This window comes from Pipistrellus hanaki, assembly GCF_964339955.1.
Source record: "Pipistrellus hanaki genome assembly, chromosome: 5".
In the NCBI taxonomy this organism is placed as follows: Eukaryota; Metazoa; Chordata; class Mammalia; order Chiroptera; family Vespertilionidae; genus Pipistrellus; species Pipistrellus hanaki.
In genome coordinates this window covers 24,150,624-24,166,963 of record NC_140507.1, presented here as the reverse complement: position 1 = coordinate 24,166,963, position 16,340 = coordinate 24,150,624, and the positions used below count along the sequence as shown (strand labels likewise).

Below are 16,340 nucleotides of genomic sequence, written 5' to 3'. Positions count from 1 at the left end.
ACATCAATGTGTGAGAGAGATACATCAGTTGGTTGCACTGGGACTAGCAGTCAAACCCTCCACCTTTGGCACTGAGGTCAATGCTCTAACCATTTAGCACCACTCACTGGCCGGGGTAACTGTTATTATTTATTGTTAAGTAACTAGACTCTAAATGCAAGAGAAATATATACAATTTGTAGAGAAAAGAAAGTTCCCTAGCCTTTCACCATGCTTGGTATATGAGAGGGAAAGGTAGTGGAGAAGGGTTGTATGGAGGGGTACCTTAAGTTGGGGTAGCCAGGGGGATTGTAAAAAGTGCGTGTCAAGTTAAAATTGGTTATTCTTGATTTTAAATAAATCTTAAATCAAGTTGCTTTAAGCACTTGTAGACATCTTTCTTCTCGGTTCTAAAGCGGGGGATTCATATTGTTGACCTCCATGAAAGAAGTTAAGACAATGTGTCTGTTTGGAAGTGGGGCCAGTTGTTTGGTGCTGGTCAGATGTATAGTTCCTAGAGATGGTCGTTTCTCTGCATGGCTGTTTGGGAGAGGACATGCCTTGCATTGTAGCTCTCTGTGAGACAGAGTGCAAACTCAGTGATGTTTTTTGACGCTGAATTGTTTTCTGTGTTTTCTCCTTCAGATGTTTTCTAGAAGTTGTTGACTGTTGCTTTTTAGGCAGTTAAAACTCTCCATTTCTACCCTTGTCGACATTTCATACCACCTCCCCCTTTACTATGCCCACAAAAGCTTTGCAAATCCCAATTATAATCGGGGAGCAGACGTGTCACATTCAGCATTCTGAGTGGATTTGGGAAGTTGATTTCTTCTACGTTGCTGCCTCTTTTCCTTTGGCATGAATTGAGGGGTACAGAATGAGGCTGCTAAATCTCCTCTTAATAAGCAGGATGTGTGTACATGGTTCTGTTGTAGTACTTGTAATTTTTATTTTCCATATAGTTTGGTGTTTTGACACCTTAAATACCTTTCTGAATAGGGAGAGACTGCCCCTTCCAGGGCTAGCACTTCTAATAGGTAGCAAGGGGCATTTCAAGATTTATATTTTTATATTGGCTAATTGAATAAAGACTAAATTTATCATTTTTTCCCCCTGAAAGTATCTCAGCTCTTTTGGAGAGAGGTTAGTGTAAAATTCCTGAATGAAAAGGAGACTTCATCTGTGGGGGGGACCACTTCGCAAATTATATGATTGTCTAACCACTTTGCTATACACCTGAAACTAATATAAAATAATATTTAATGTCAACTGTAATTGAAAAATAAAAATTAGAAAATGGGCTTCGTGGAAAGGTAGCATGTGAATTAGTGGTAGTGGCCTGTGAATTGCTAATACTTGGCAGCATCTGTCTTCAGTCACTTTAAATGATTAACTTTCCCATGCAGCATCTCATGGATATTAATGAGCAAATGTAAGGAAAATATTTAAGCTAAAGGATCCTGGTGGTAGTCATCTCCAAGTATTCCTGGATTGGTTTATTTTTAAGAGATTTCTCACAGATGTTAAGTAACACATGGTTGTTTTCTCCCAGATGTTTTCCAGGAGGGGTCACTAAACTGTTTGGAAAATAATAGGAAAAAAGCCTTATTTTTTGAGGCACTGAATCAATGTAGCTTCTAAGGGGCTGTGTTTATACTTGCGGAAAGGAAACGATTGGAATGCTTTCTTGTTTACAGGACTAGTTACCTCCAATGGTCCATACATTTGGAGATATTATTTGGAGTGTTCAAGGCTCCTTCCCCAGCATTGGCACTCCAGAAGTGGCAGCAAAGGTACTTGGAGTCTTAGAGGGGACCTAGGTACTTGGTGCTAGGGGTGTAATGGAGACCAAGACAAGCATAGTCCTTGCCTTCAGGAAATTTACCTCTGAGAATAGAATGCACATACACACACTCATGTAATTAAAGGCATATACTCTGTGTGTGTGTGTGTGTGTGTATAAATATATATATATATATATATATATATATATATATATATATATATATATATATATATATATATATAGAGAGAGAGAGAGAGAGAGAGAGAGAGAGAGTTGAGTATTCCAGCAAAATTGGAGGGCCAGAATGCTATGGGGAAAATGCAACAGAGGGACCTTACCTTTCATTCTTACAGAGAATGATGGCATGACTGGAATACCCTGAGTTCATTTCCTCTCTTTCCCTCCTTCCCTCATTTATTTAGCATCATTATATGCCAGAGACTTTACCAACAATGAAAATGTAAAGTTTAATGAAGCACTATGAATCTATTGGACTTTGTTTCTTAAAAGTCATCATCTGATTTTTCTTTCAAATCAAATATGAAGTCTTCCTTTTGCAAGCTTTCCACTAATATAGGGACAGCTGTCCTCTGGACCAGTCCTAGTGAGGCATGCCATACCCACTGTCACCTCATTTCTTATCTTCCCACCATGTCCTGTGTTTGCATAGTGTGCGAACTTTTCTTTGTTTTCATAGTATGCAAACTTTTCTTTTCAGTTGGTTGGCTGGTTGTATAATTAGGCATGTTTTATATACCTCTGTTCATTTTTGAATATCTGTTTCCAGTAATTTGCTTCCAGAGACAGAGTAACATCATGTTATACAGCTTTAATACAGCATGGTGTGCATGTGACTATTTAATTTATTTTTCTAAGGTAATGCAATGTTTGAGTTACATTATTTTCCCGTTGGGACTTCAGTGAACTGTTGTGAAAGAGACTACAGGAGCTTAATCATGTTAGTTGCTATTTAAACTAAAACTTCAGCAAATACACATATGGTCTGCATGTTTGTATAGCACAAACTCCCCCAGGAAAATGGAAGATTGGTTACAATAAGGATAGTGGAGGATAGAAAGATTATGGAGGATCTGAAAAACCTATTTAAACCTTCTAATATGTCACCACCTTTATTTCAAGTATGTTTTTATAGCAGGTTGCATGATGCAGGTAAAAGATTGAAGAAGCTCTGAATTTGAATTTGGGATCATCCCCTTACTATGTGAATTTGGGCAGGTGGTTAAATCATATCAACATCTTAGAAGGGGCTTATCATACCTATCTTGCAGACTTGTTCTAAAGATGGAATGCATTAATATTTACTCCAGATACAGTTTTGTTTTGGAAAAGATTGTGCCTTTGGATTTTTTTCTCTCCCCTAAAACCTGGGACTTCATTGTCCTTATGGTGGACCTTAGCTTTTGTGGGTATATCTTTGAGTCCATTTTTTTTTCTATCCTGATGGTATCCTTTTCTTATAGTGCCATTAATTTTCTATTCACCTGTAAGTTGAGAGAAAATACAGGTGTATTAAATGTACAAAGGGGCTAGCTACTACAGGAAGATTCCATTTTTTAAAATATGTATGTGACAACTTGTTATTTACAGATATATTTCCTGCACAAGATAAAGTCTTATGCTCTTTCCAATGTCTGATCTCAAAAGGAAACCATACTAGTTTTGAAGTTAAAATAATGCTATTACTTTCAGTTTGGTATGTGGTGTGTACGCATGCACTTGCTTGTGTGTCTTTGTGAGATTGTGTGCGTGTGAGATTGTGTTTTCCAAAAAGAAGCATCTTATGTAACACACTTTGTTTCAGTCCTCAACCACTAGATGGCAGTTTTGTATGTGTATTAGTTACCACCAGGCTTCCAGCTGAAAATTAGCTAAACTTCATACATTGACAGGAGTCAGAGCAGTGTGTGTGTGTGTGTGTGTGTGTGTGTGTGTGTGTGTGTGTGTGTGTAGATTTCTGTAGAAGAAATCATCAGGTGACTATTACTTCTCAAGACAAAGGTATTCTGAGTGACTCATTCTTTCCCTAGAAATCCTTTCTTCCCACCCATTCATGATGAATCATTTTATACCCATTTTCCTGCAAAAGCAAGCACGCATAGTTAATCTAGTCTCTGTGCAAACATTACATTTTGCCTGATTTCTGAAGTGTCAGGCTCTTGGTTGCAGTGTCTGTGTACTGAGGATGGTGAAGAAAACAGCGGAGTGATTTCGGCTGTTCCGTGTGATGAGAACCAGGCAATCCTCCTGGTCCTCGTGTGCAATGCGCCTTTATCTTTTGCAACAGATGAATCCATTTTTCCTGGTTTTAAACTTCCCCTCCCCTCCCCTTCTCACCCCTTGTTTGAAATAATATTTGATTTTGCCTTCCTGCTGGTTGGATTAGAGCACTGGTCTCAATGCCAATGACATTTCAGAGAGGAAATGGCTTTTTCCTTCCTCAGAGGGTGTTATACTGCTCTGACTTCCATGACTTGGGTGGGGGCAGAGCCAGGGAGAAACATCATACTTTCTGGATTGCTTTTTAGCTGTTCTTTAAAGTAATTTAGTTGAGAAGTTCTGGGAATTTTTATCATTTGAACTTGTCATTTACATTTATTTTTATTTATTTTTTAAAAATATATTTTGTTGATTTTTTACAGAGAGGAAGGGAGATGGATAGAGAGTTAGAAACACTGATGAGAGAGAAACATCAATCAGCTGCCTCCTGCACAACCCCCACTGGGGATGTGGCTGCAACCAAGGTACATGCCCTTGACCGGAATCGAACCTGGGACCCTTCAGTTCGCAGGCTGACGCTCTATCCACTGAGCCAAACTAGTCAGGGCTTTACATTTATTTTTAATAATTAGAGAGTACTTGCTGTTTGATTATGTTTTAAATAAGAATGTCATGTGGGCCGAAGCCGGTTTGGCTCAGTGGTAGAGCGTTGGTCTGCGGACTGAAAGGTCCCGGGTTTGATTCTGGTCAAGGGCATGTACATTGGTTGCGGGCCCATCCCCGGTGAGGGGTGTGCAGGAAGCAGCTGGTCGATGTTTCTCTCTCATCGACGTTTCTGGCTCTCTATCTCTCTCTCTTCCTCTCTGTAAAAAATCAATAAAATATATTTAAAAAAAAAAGAAAAGAAGAAGAATGGCATCTGGTTGTTAGTGGACTGTGGTATGAAACCAATCAACCTTATTTTGATGCTTTAGTCTGCAGAGTGAAATTTGTGGTGGTACTGATTTGGTATACCAGTTTGTTTTCCAATTTCTGTATATAAAGTGTTTAATTTAAGCAAATCTAAACCAAAATTTTTCTGTTATGTAAATATGAAGAGAAGAGACAATTCAATTAGTAAATTCTAGTTATGTGGATTTCTATTTATCACGAGATAGAATAGTAATAATGAAAAAAAAAAATTCCTAAATGAACTAGAAGAGTTCTTGAATTAGAATATTTTATCATTGTTAGTTATGAACAATAGTAACAAGTGCTTGCATTCTTCCCGAGTCTTACTCATCTCAGTAATTAATAATGTTTTTTCCTGGTGTGGTGTGTTAAAATGTGCTTACTCCTGTGTCCCCAGTGCCTAGCATTATGGCTGGCATGTGATAGGTTCTCAATCGATAGCTGGTATGTGGAAGAACCATGCAACTTAATGCACAAAGATTTTTTTCATCTGGGCTTTCTGGCGGTTTGTGACTTCACTCTACTTTAAAATAAAGATGTAGGGAATTATCTGATGTGATTGGCCATACTTAATCTATAACAATTTATAGAACCTTTCCTCAGGCATGAGATGACTTGATTACTGCTATTGTAATAACCGTAGGATCTTTTCTCCCAGGAGGTCAGTGCTATAGGCTATAGGTTATGAGGCATTCTTTCATTTAGGATGAGGTCCTTCCTAAATAATTAATTAGAAGTCTGCTTCTATTCTAAAAACTATGTGTGTGTGTGTGTGTGTGTGTGTGTGTGTGTGTGTGTGTGAGAGAGAGAGAGAGAGAGAGAGAGAGAGGGGTGGAGGGAGAGGTGCTTCTTTCCTCCTAAGGAGCTGTAGCCCTGGATCTCGGACATACACTGCATGCACTTGGGGGCAGTACAGCATTGTGGTTAAGTTGTGGGCATTCTTTTAAAGTCAGGCAGACTGGGTTCAAGTGGAGGCTTTGCCACCTACTTGTGGTGTGCCATTGTGCAAATGATTTCTGAGTATCAGTTTTTTAAAAGAGGTATAGTGATGGTAGTTACTTCATGTAGTTATTGTGACAAATAAGTGATAATCCTCATAAAATCCTTAGCACAGTGCTTGCCCATAAGAAACATTCAATAGATCTTAGCTACATTATGTGGGCCACCAGTTTGCAACTTCCAGTTTCTCTCTCACTTTTTTTCTCGCACCTGGAACCCACCCAGGTTCTCATGGCATGTTATATATTCTTCTCGTGTACAAAGTTCTATAATGGACAGGGACTTTCCATTATTTCAGAATATGCATAGTTTGTGCAGAGTCATAACTTTTTATCTCCAAAGAGTAGATTAATGTTGTCCTTTAGTGATGACAGTAGGTCCTGAGTGTTGAGAAAGAGGGGAAAGTAGCCCAGGTTCCTCCTTTGTTGATGAACTGGAGATACTTTGCTGTGTCTGACTTTTAGGTTAACCAAGAACACACGCATGCATCATTATTGGTCCTTATGCATGAGATGACTTTATAACATGCCATGATATCCTGGAGTGGAGCTCAAGTAGAGAGCAGCAAAGAAAGACAGACACAGCCACCAGAAGTTACAAACTGGTGGGCCAGAGATGTTTGGTTTGGCTTGAGTAGTGTTTGAGGCAACATCTTAAAATTGAAAATATCTGTAAATGCTGATCTTGCCATCCCATGTATCAGCTATTTGTAGAGTTGAATGATGAAGTTTCTGCTAGGTGGGGTTTGGCCTTTTCACTTGGCTATAGTCCCCACCATTCCCTGTTGTTCTCCACCATGACGACAGGTGACAGTTGTCACTTTGCCTTGTCTTTCCACTGTTGTTTTTCTCATGGAACTACTCCTTTGTCCCCATGTCTCTATCAAAAAGTAAGAGTGCAAAATAATAAAAACAAAAGACTGCATGTTTTAATGAAAATGAGACCAAACCCAGTTTTGTTTGGACAGTGAAGAACTTCTTACCCAGTTTCTCTCATTTTGCTTTCTTGCCTGGTCTCTATCGACATTTGAGCCTACAGTCTCTTAGGCAGACATGGAAGAGATGTCATTCTTCAAGTTTATTCTGCATGGATTTGGCCCTATTTTATGTGAACGAATTTCTGCCATATGTTTGTGAAAATGAAGATTTATTGAGCTTTGAGCTCTCATCCAGGATCTGTTAGAAATCAGTTTCCCAGGAGCATTTCAGAGGCAAGGACCACTTCTCCCTGTTACTCGCACAGCCCTTTCACCTGTGCATGGCAGCCCCATTCTCCAAGTTTTTATCATTTTCCTCTTCCTAAATAAACACAGCGAGGCAGGTTTCAAACACAGGCTGTGAGAACATGTGTTTCTGTGGGTGTCACCATCCTCCTTTTACGCTGAACTTGACCCTTAAATTACTGTAGTGTGGATGGAATCTGGGAACAAGCTCTTGCCAATATAAGATTTATAGTCTTATGAATGAGTAAATCCTAGCTCTTTGGAGGTTTATTTAGAAAGAACAGTACTGTTAGATTCTGAGTGTGTTTGTTTCAGTGGGGTGGAGTTAGTAATAGCATTTCCTTGTCCAGTAGGAAGTGGGTAAATTGCCAAGCCACTGAGATCACTATTGTTGACTCAGATTCAGGAATAAGATATGAGTAGGAAAGCTGTCGAGTAACCCTGGAGTCAGGGCTGGTTGTGATTCTGCTTGTTCTTGGCTGATGAAAAGGCTCTGAGCTGACATCAGTGGTCCCGGCTCTTAGATGTGTTGCTAAACCAAGTATAGCTTTCTGTGGGCTGTTTCTGGAGGCCAGGGTTGGAGGAGAGATGGTGGTGGGTAGCACTTTACCCTGTGGTAGATGAATAACTGTTTTCTGCATCGCCCCTGTGTGATAGGCAGGTACCAGCTAAGAGAAAATTGCAGATCCTTGATCATGATCCTCAAGCTGATCCAGATAGAGCAGTAAGCAAAGACTGATTCTGAGCAAAAATAAAGTGCTGTCTCCTAAGTAGGACCTTGGGCTTGAGCTCTAGAAAGGATTGTATGTCCCTTGTTCCTTTTCTCACCTAGTGGGTAGAGGGAGCTCCTTGGCAGATTTTCTAGAATTGGCTCAAGGCACCTTTGTCCTTATAAATTATCAGGAAAAAGAGAACTTTGATGCTTCACTCAGGAGGAAATGGTTGCAATGGCAGAGTCTGCATGCCACTTCAGCACTTGGCCTGGTTTGCTTTCTGGTAGGGGTGTGATTTTCAGGGCTCTCTGTGGGTGAGGGCTTTGGGGGTGGGGTCATGAGAATCAGAAGTGCCTGTGGTTCTTTTCTTTTCCTTTTTAAACGAACACACATGTCCATGTCCCTCCATAATTTTGATCCTACCCCACACTTGCCACCCTGCCTCCTCCCTCCCACCTCATGTGTCCCTGTGATAACTAATTTTGGGAGCATATAATGTGTGTCTGACCCTTTGAAATGCCTTATACATCTCTCATTTAACCCCATGAGGTAGGTATTCTTAAAATTTGCATTTTAAAGAAGAATAGCATAGTTCAGTTACTAGTCCACTAGGCTTACACAACAAGGAAGCACTAGACTTAGAATAACTGGTGAGCCCAAGTTACTTAAAAACACTTTTTATTTTTTAAATATATTTTTATTGTTGATAGTATTTAAAAAACATTTTTAATTAAGGTGTAATCACAACAAGATGCCTAAAACCTTAAGTCTGTATCCTAATCACCGACCCCTTGCCTCCCTGTTCCCCATCCCCCCCCCCCCCACACACACACCTTCTGCCTGTGTAACACCCAGATCAAGTTTCTGTTGCCCAGCATGTATCCTTGTGTCCACACCCCATTCATTGCCCATATCCCTTCCCCAAAACGAAATTACTGTTCTGATGTCTGTCAGTGTTTGAACATCATAGAAGTGGAAACATACCCTCTATAGTCTTTTGTGTCCAGCTTCTTTCCCTCATTATTATGCCTATGAGATTCATTCTTGATGTTGTGTATAGCAATATTTGATTCTATTTTATTGTTGTGTGATATTCCATTGTTTAAATATACAACGATTTATTTTCTTATTGATGGATATTAGTTTTTTTGTTGTTGAAAATTTTGGCCATAATGCATAAAACTGTGAGCATTCCTGAATGTGTCTTTTGGTGGACATATGCACTCATTTCACATGGGTATATGTCTAGAGGTAGAATTGCTAGGTCATAGAGTGGGTCCATGTTTACTTTTGTTTGGTTTTATCAATTTAATCTCCTACCAGCATGTATGAGAGTTCCAGTGGCTCTACGTTCTTGTCAGGAGTTGGTATGGATGGTCTTTGAATGAGCTCCATTCAGGAGAGAGTTTGTTATGGTTCATTGTGATTTTCATTGTATTTCCCTGGTGAGTCATCATGTTGAGTCCAATTTCTTGTGCTCCTTGGCCATTTGTTTGTCTTCCTTTATGGTCTATTCAAGTCTTTTATGCATTTTGTTAATTGGGTTGTTCATTTTTTATTTATTGGTTGGCATTCTTTACATCTTCTGGGTAATATGAGCCTTATTGGAGATATAAATTACAAATATCTTGCCTTACTCTGTAGTTAGTCTTTTTACTCTCTTAATGCTATCTTTTGATGAATGGAAGTACAATTTATCCATATTTTTTTTGTTATAGTTAGTGCTTTTTGTGTTCTTAAAAAACCCCGAAACTCATTGCCTTTCCATCTCTTGGGCATTTTGAGGTAGAAAAAAGTGGAGGGCTATTGCTGTAGAAAAAAAGCCACAGTCAAACTGGACACTATTGGATTCTTGCTTTTTTTGGATTAGTCTAGAGTGGTGTTCTGAGCCCTTGTACTTATGATACACTCTTGGTTTTACAGAGCTTATTACCGTTCAATCTCATTTGACCCCTTGAAGGAGTTCATTAAGGCACTTGCAGGAGGTACTTGAACATTTTGTTTACTTCTCCACTACATGTGCAAAAGAACTTGTGTTTTGATATTTCTTCTTGAAATGAAAACAAATCCTCTTGCCCTAGCCAGTTTGGGTAGAGCACTGATCTGTGGACTCAAGGGTCCTGGGTTTGATTCGGTTACGGGCACATTCCTGGTTTGCAGGCTCAATCTCTAGTAGGAAGCGTGCAGGAAGCAGCCAGTCAATGGTTCGCTCTCATCATTGATGTTTCTATCTCTCTCTCCTCTCCCTTCCTCTCCGAAATCAATAAAAATATATTTTAAAAAACAAAAAACAAATCTTCTTAAGTTTTCTGGTTACTAAGGCTAAGTGGCTCACCCTTCAATCTCAGATTTTGTCTGAACTTCCTCTTTGCAGCCCTGAGTGGAAATTTCACACTGTGTGCCATGAAGTTGATGTGACATTTGCAAGGTCCCTAAGATCTTGGTATGCTAGGCATTGTGGTCTCACTGTTTGCTGGTGAGCACCGAGCAGGAAGTTACTTGGAGAATACTGTCTACGTGACTCCAGTGTGGAGAAGAGGGTGGCTTTGCTCTCCAGGGCAGGGAGAACAGGAAGGAAAAGGCGGGGGTGGGTGGGAAGCCCATGGCATTGGGCCTCAGACTGTACATCAGGATCACCTGGGTAGTTGGTTAAAATCCAAGTTCATAGGCCCAGTCCAGAAGTTCAGATTCAGGAAGGTGGGGTTCGGCTGGGAATCTCTGTTTGAAGGGAATGCCCTATTCTGAAATCACTGGGCCAGTAACACTTTAACACTGGAAGATCAGGTCCAGGGACTTGAGAGTTCTACAGTGGACAGTTGCTTTGTAGTCTTTTAATTTCAAAACCTTAATGCTTTGTACTTAGCTGTTTGAAAGATGGAAGGGTATAAGCAATTCACTATGTCCCCAAACTGTAGGGTTATCTCTGTGGAATGGTGGCTGCCAGCTCTGCAGACACCCAGTGCATCTGGCACACTGAATGGGCCCTTAGTTCTGAGAATGAGAATTTCTGAGAAGTGGAGGGAGACCCCTGACAGGTGCTGGTGGAGAGAGAAGTTATATCTTCAGAGTCATGCTTGTGTTAGGGTGCCAGTACCCACTGTAGCCATCATAATGATGGGGAAAATGAGACATTTTTAGGGGGCTAGCAATTTGAATCTGCACCATTAACCTAATGCACATTCTTATTAGCCTATAGTCCAGCCAGTGCCCCTTTAATTGCCTGGTCCTGCAAGATCTGTTTACTACCAATTTAGAAAGGCCATAAACCATCCCCAGACAGAGTTATAATATCAGTGCTGGTGCCAGGCCAGGCCTTTAGTTGTGGTCTCAAGGCTCCAGTAATGGGGCTCCTTAAGAATTTGTAAGTGAGACTGGAAAACCCTTATTTGGGAGACAAAGGGCTAGAAAGATATAAAAAGGGAATGCTTCCTCCATGTTTTTGCTCAGGATTTAGAGAGAAACATTCTCCTGACTCCTGTGCTGGTACATGTGAAATGTCTAGAAATAAATGTTTTTTTCCTGCATATTTTTTTCAGTGGCCTGGTAAATTCTGTAACAATAAGAATGACCGCCCTCTTGGGAATGAGTGTCTGTCCTATCATCTGCCTCTCATGCTCAGTGTACCATTTCATCCATCCGCTTCCCACCCTCTCGCCCACCCCCACCCCGCCATCCATCTCTCTCTCTCTCTCTCTCTCTCTCTCACACACACACACACACACACACACACACACACGCACACACGCACACTCATTAACGAACTCATACATTGACACCCTCACACCAGTGCTCCTCAAATCCCCAACCCATCTGTACCTAAATATATCTTTGAAAACTTATTTTTCTTGGGGGACATTGAGGAATGATCAATGAGAGAAGGGTATGTGATATTTAAAATATCTTCAACATAAATAGGTCTAGCATATTCATTGGAACCATGGAAATAAGCCAGGAGCAGTGATTGTTGGTGGGTTAAATGAACAGACTTTGGTGCTTGTGGGGCCTGGGCTGGTGGTGCTCAGGGCATGGCAGAGCCCCATGTGTCTCACTATTGTGCTGCTCTGTGATCCTCAGCAGTGCTGTGGACTCAGAGGGTAGCAGGATCTAATTCTTCTACAGTGTACCTCTTCCTCCCGTTTAGGCTTTCTCAAACTTTCAAGATGAGAGTTTATAAAAGCAATTCTTAACTTTATGGGTTGCTGTCCTCTTTGACAATCTGATAGTTGGAATTGCTTTTACAGAAAAATATGTAGACATTTAGAGGGGGAAAGGTGGTTTATGGACTCTCTGGGACCCATCTGTGGATCCTAAGTAAATAACTGCTTTAATGAGCGTAGGTTTCTCCCAGGTTCATTTGTATGGCACAGGCTTCTTCTCCTGGAGTGCCATCGGTAGTTGGAACTCCACAAACACCATTGATATTGTGTGTATGCTTTCTGGAGGGTTTGTGCTCAATTTGAAAGAGCAAGCAGATTTCACTGAGAGGGTGAAAGAGCAAATGCATGTAAAACTTTACCATCTGACATAGCAAGTATTCACTTAAAAAATACTATCCTTTTGCCTTGGTCATTGTTGCTAAATGGTTAGAGCATCAGTCAGCACAGCACACCAAAGGGTCTCAGGTTCAGTTCCCAGTCTACTACGGCATGTACCTGAGTTGCAGGTTCCATTCCCGGTCTAGGTTGGGACACTTGTGGGAAGCAACCGGTTGATCTCTCCCACATTGATGCTTCTTTCTTTCTCTTTCCCTCCCTCTTTTCCTTATACCCTCTCTACAAAAATCAGTGGAAAAAATATCCTCTGGTGAGGTGAGGATGAACAAAAACAACACAAATACTATAGTCTTACTATAAGCATAATTACAAAGCCGATTACCTCCATAAAAGTTCTCCATGTCAAAAGCAGTTTAGAAGCATTGAACTATTAGGAGACACCCACATTTCTCCAGCTTGGATGTTTCCCCCTAGTCACTCTGTGAAGCATTTTGGAGAACAGGAATAAATAAGATCTCAAGGAACAAACAAGGCCTAAAAGCATCTCTTTACTTCTCTGTGTCCTTCTCTGAGTAGAGTCATGTCTTCTGTGTTTCTTCCTACCTCCCTGGGCACATGGGCTTATAGAGAGGAATTTAGGACCAGGCCTTTGCTCTCTGAGACTGGAAGATGGCTCAGAAAAGCCAAGAGGTGTGCCTCTCTTCCTTGTTATCTCTAGGGATCTCTCCTTCTGTGGCGGTGGGTGTTTCTTTAAGTTCACCTTCGTCAGGATCTCTCTACCTGGCTTCATATCCTTGTCTTTCTATCTCCACAGGCCGGGGATTATCACCATGCAGGCTCTGTCGGAGGAGGATCGGAGGCTCTGGATGGAAGCCATGGATGGCCGGGAGCCGGTAAGTACAATTCAGGGAAATAGAGCTGGATTAAAGGTCCTGAGTTGTTTGCTGCTTCTCTAGTACAGTGTGATTGTTGCTGGTGCTCCAGTGCCTTGGGGGGTCTCGAGACTCATGTACTGGAGGGAGTTTTTCATTCCTGGGCTGATGTTTGTATATGTAGATCTTGCTTCTGTTTGGGTGCAGGCCCTGAGCTGTGGCCTCTCTCTCTCTGTGGCGTGGGTTCTGCATGACATTTACCCTTCACTGAGACAGTTGTCGCACCCTTAAGGCTCTTAGAGAAGGCAGAGTCCAGTTTAGCTTACTGAATATTTATTGATAACCTCCATGAAGTAGGATGCAAAGCATTATTTCAATCCCATTTTAATAGATAAATGATCCTAAGAGTGTATATAGATTGTGCAGTATCTTTTCTCACTCCATTTTGGTTCAGCCTCCTTTTGCCATAGTAGCCAACATCCCGTTATACACAGTGGAGTTATCAGGGTCCATGGAAGGGGTTAAGTTTGGTAATATGATCCATGCTCCCATTTTAGAGATGCTGGCCTCTGCTGGGTGGTGTAATCTTGTGGTTTTCCTGCATCTTATGACATATGAGACCCACGCAAAAGCCCTGGGGAAGTCCCTAGAGTCAGGGTAATCTTCTGATCTTGATGCCAAAGATAACAACCCCAGCGTTTAGCAAGTGGCAAGGTTGCAGAAATCCTAAGAGGGCAGTTTAACCATGGCCTACCAGTAAAAGATAGAAAGAGTCCACACTCTCAGAGGGCCAGTAATTATTACTTGCAAAAGCACTATCCAGAGGAGGTAAAATGTATGCAGGGGACATCATGCCATGGCCTTCACTGACTATAGAACTCTCTGTGTCAAGCTGGGTATCTGGTGTGGGTGATTCCAGTTCATTTGTGTGTCTCTTTTTCAGCCTACCCTGGTTATCTGATCTATATTGATTAATTGACCTTTCTGCTCAGCTATTTTTTTTATATAAATACTGGAGGCCTGGTGCATGAAATTTGTGCACAGGGGTGGGTGTTTCCCTCAGCCCGAGCTGCACCCTCTCCAATCCTGGAGCCCTCGGAGGATGTCCAACTGCTAGTTTAGGCTTGGGATTGGGCCTAAACTGGCAGTTGGACATCTCTCTCGCAATCCGGAACCTCTGGCTCCTAACCACTCTGCCTGCCTACCTGCCTGATCCCCCTAACTGCCATCCCCTACTGGCCTGGTCACCCCTATTAAATTTTAAAAAATCTTATCCCCTTCACACACACAATTGTTTTTGACTTCCTTATTGGCTGCTCCCTCTCACACAGTTTTTCTCTCTCCTTTATGTCACACTTTTTCCTACTGATTTATCATTTATAAACTTTTCTTTCTTCCTTATTTCATACCTCTATTCCATCATCCTTCTTCCCATCTTTCTCCTACCCTCTCTCCCTCCCCATATTCCTTCTTTTCTTTATCTTTATCCCTTCCCTCCCCTTTTCCTTCCTTCCCACCTTAATTTTTTTCTTCACTTGGTCCCTTGGACCTGCTTTGCTCCCTCCCCCCCCCCCCCCCCCCATTTCTTCTTTCTTCCCATTTTCCTTTTAAGCTCTACCAGCTCTCCTTTAAAACTTTTCTTCCTTCCTTCTTTCTCTCATCCTACCTTTCCCATACATTCTTCTCTACTTAATTCTACTGTTTTAATATCTATCTACCTATCTGCCTAATTATTCACTATCATTTATCTTTTTTTTCTGACTCCTTTTTAAAAATCTGTCCCCAGTTCACAACTATACTTGATTTTCATTATAGCTCCTACAGTTCATTGATACATGTCTTTCCTTCTTTAACTCTGCTCTCTACTGACTCCTTTATAAAGTTCTTCCTTCCCTCCCTCCCTTCTTAAAGCTTCCATTGGGGGGAGGGCGGGTTTGCTAACTCCCAGCCCAGGGCTCAGCCTCAGCCAGGTGTTTGCTGCTTCCCCTTCCCCCGCCTCCCTGGTCCTGCTCCCATTCGCTGCCCAGGACACCCAACCTAGCGAGTGTGGCTGAGGCCTGCAAGGCCTGGTGCTGCTGCTGCCACCACGAAGCAGGAGTGCCTCGTCCAGAAGGCCTCTAACTGTCCACCACTCTATCCTGGACCCATAAGCGCCTCCCTGCCAATGACTTGCGCTGGGGGCTACCACCCTGCCTCTCTCTGGGCACACCTGCTCTCCTCCTCCCCCAAGGTCACCACTCTCTCCGGATGCAGCCCCGAGTTTCCTTCCCTTTTCCATTCCTGCATTTTTTTTCTTGTTCCCTTTCTGTATTTCTGTTTCTCCTCTCAGCCTGTGTACAGGCCTGCCCTCCTTTCCCTCTCCTTTCATATCCTCTCAGATTGTATCCTATCCTAGATTGTATCCTATCCTACCCCAGGCCTTGCAGCTGCCTGGGCAGAGGGGCAGGGATGCAGCCTGCTGATCCAGTCATGACATGACGTTGTAACAGATAATTTGCATGTTTATTATTAGTATAGATTATTAGTATAGATGGAACTCAGTCCAATCAAGTAAACATAAACAAATAACTAGTATTTGCATAATATCCACTAATAGCATGATTTAAGAATTATTTAAAAATTTTGGCACAGTGCTAAACTCTAATCAAACATCATTTAACTTGAATTCTTTTCCTGGGATAAAATGTAAAATATTCCTGATTTTTCCCTCATTATGTTATTACTAATAGAAACTCAAAAGCAGATACACGTTTCTGCCTTTAGGGCTTTGTGGGCACAGTAGCTGCTTGATTTCAAAGGCCTTTGAAAGCAGTTTCCTAACTAGTCCTTCATCTTTGCTATTGTCATCTACCATTACATGAGCACTTTTGTGTGGGTGTAAGGCACATATTTGGCACATCTCTTAATCCATTTATTTATCTTAGTGCCTTACAAAATAAATATTGTGATTCTATTTCACAGATGAGGAAACTGAGGTTAAATCACTTTCCCCAAGTGGTATAGATATAATTAGCTATTTTAGTAGGATACAGGATAGGTTGCTATAACAAAGAGACTTTGAAGTACAGGGGCTTAAATAAGATAAAA

At 41.4% G+C, this 16,340-nt stretch overlaps 1 protein-coding gene across 5 annotated transcripts in view; it reads left to right on the top strand.

The window, feature by feature from the left end:
* ARHGAP26 (Rho GTPase activating protein 26) overlaps positions 1 to 16,340 on the top strand; it is a 407,506-nt gene that overhangs the window by 137,725 nt on the left and 253,441 nt on the right. For all 5 annotated transcript variants that reach the window (XM_084884972.1, XM_084884975.1, XM_084884973.1 and 2 more), the window contains exon 11: positions 13,196 to 13,274. In XM_084884972.1, the coding sequence (XP_084741098.1) occupies positions 13,196 to 13,274 (79 nt within the window). The remainder of the gene's footprint in view (positions 1 to 13,195; positions 13,275 to 16,340) is intronic.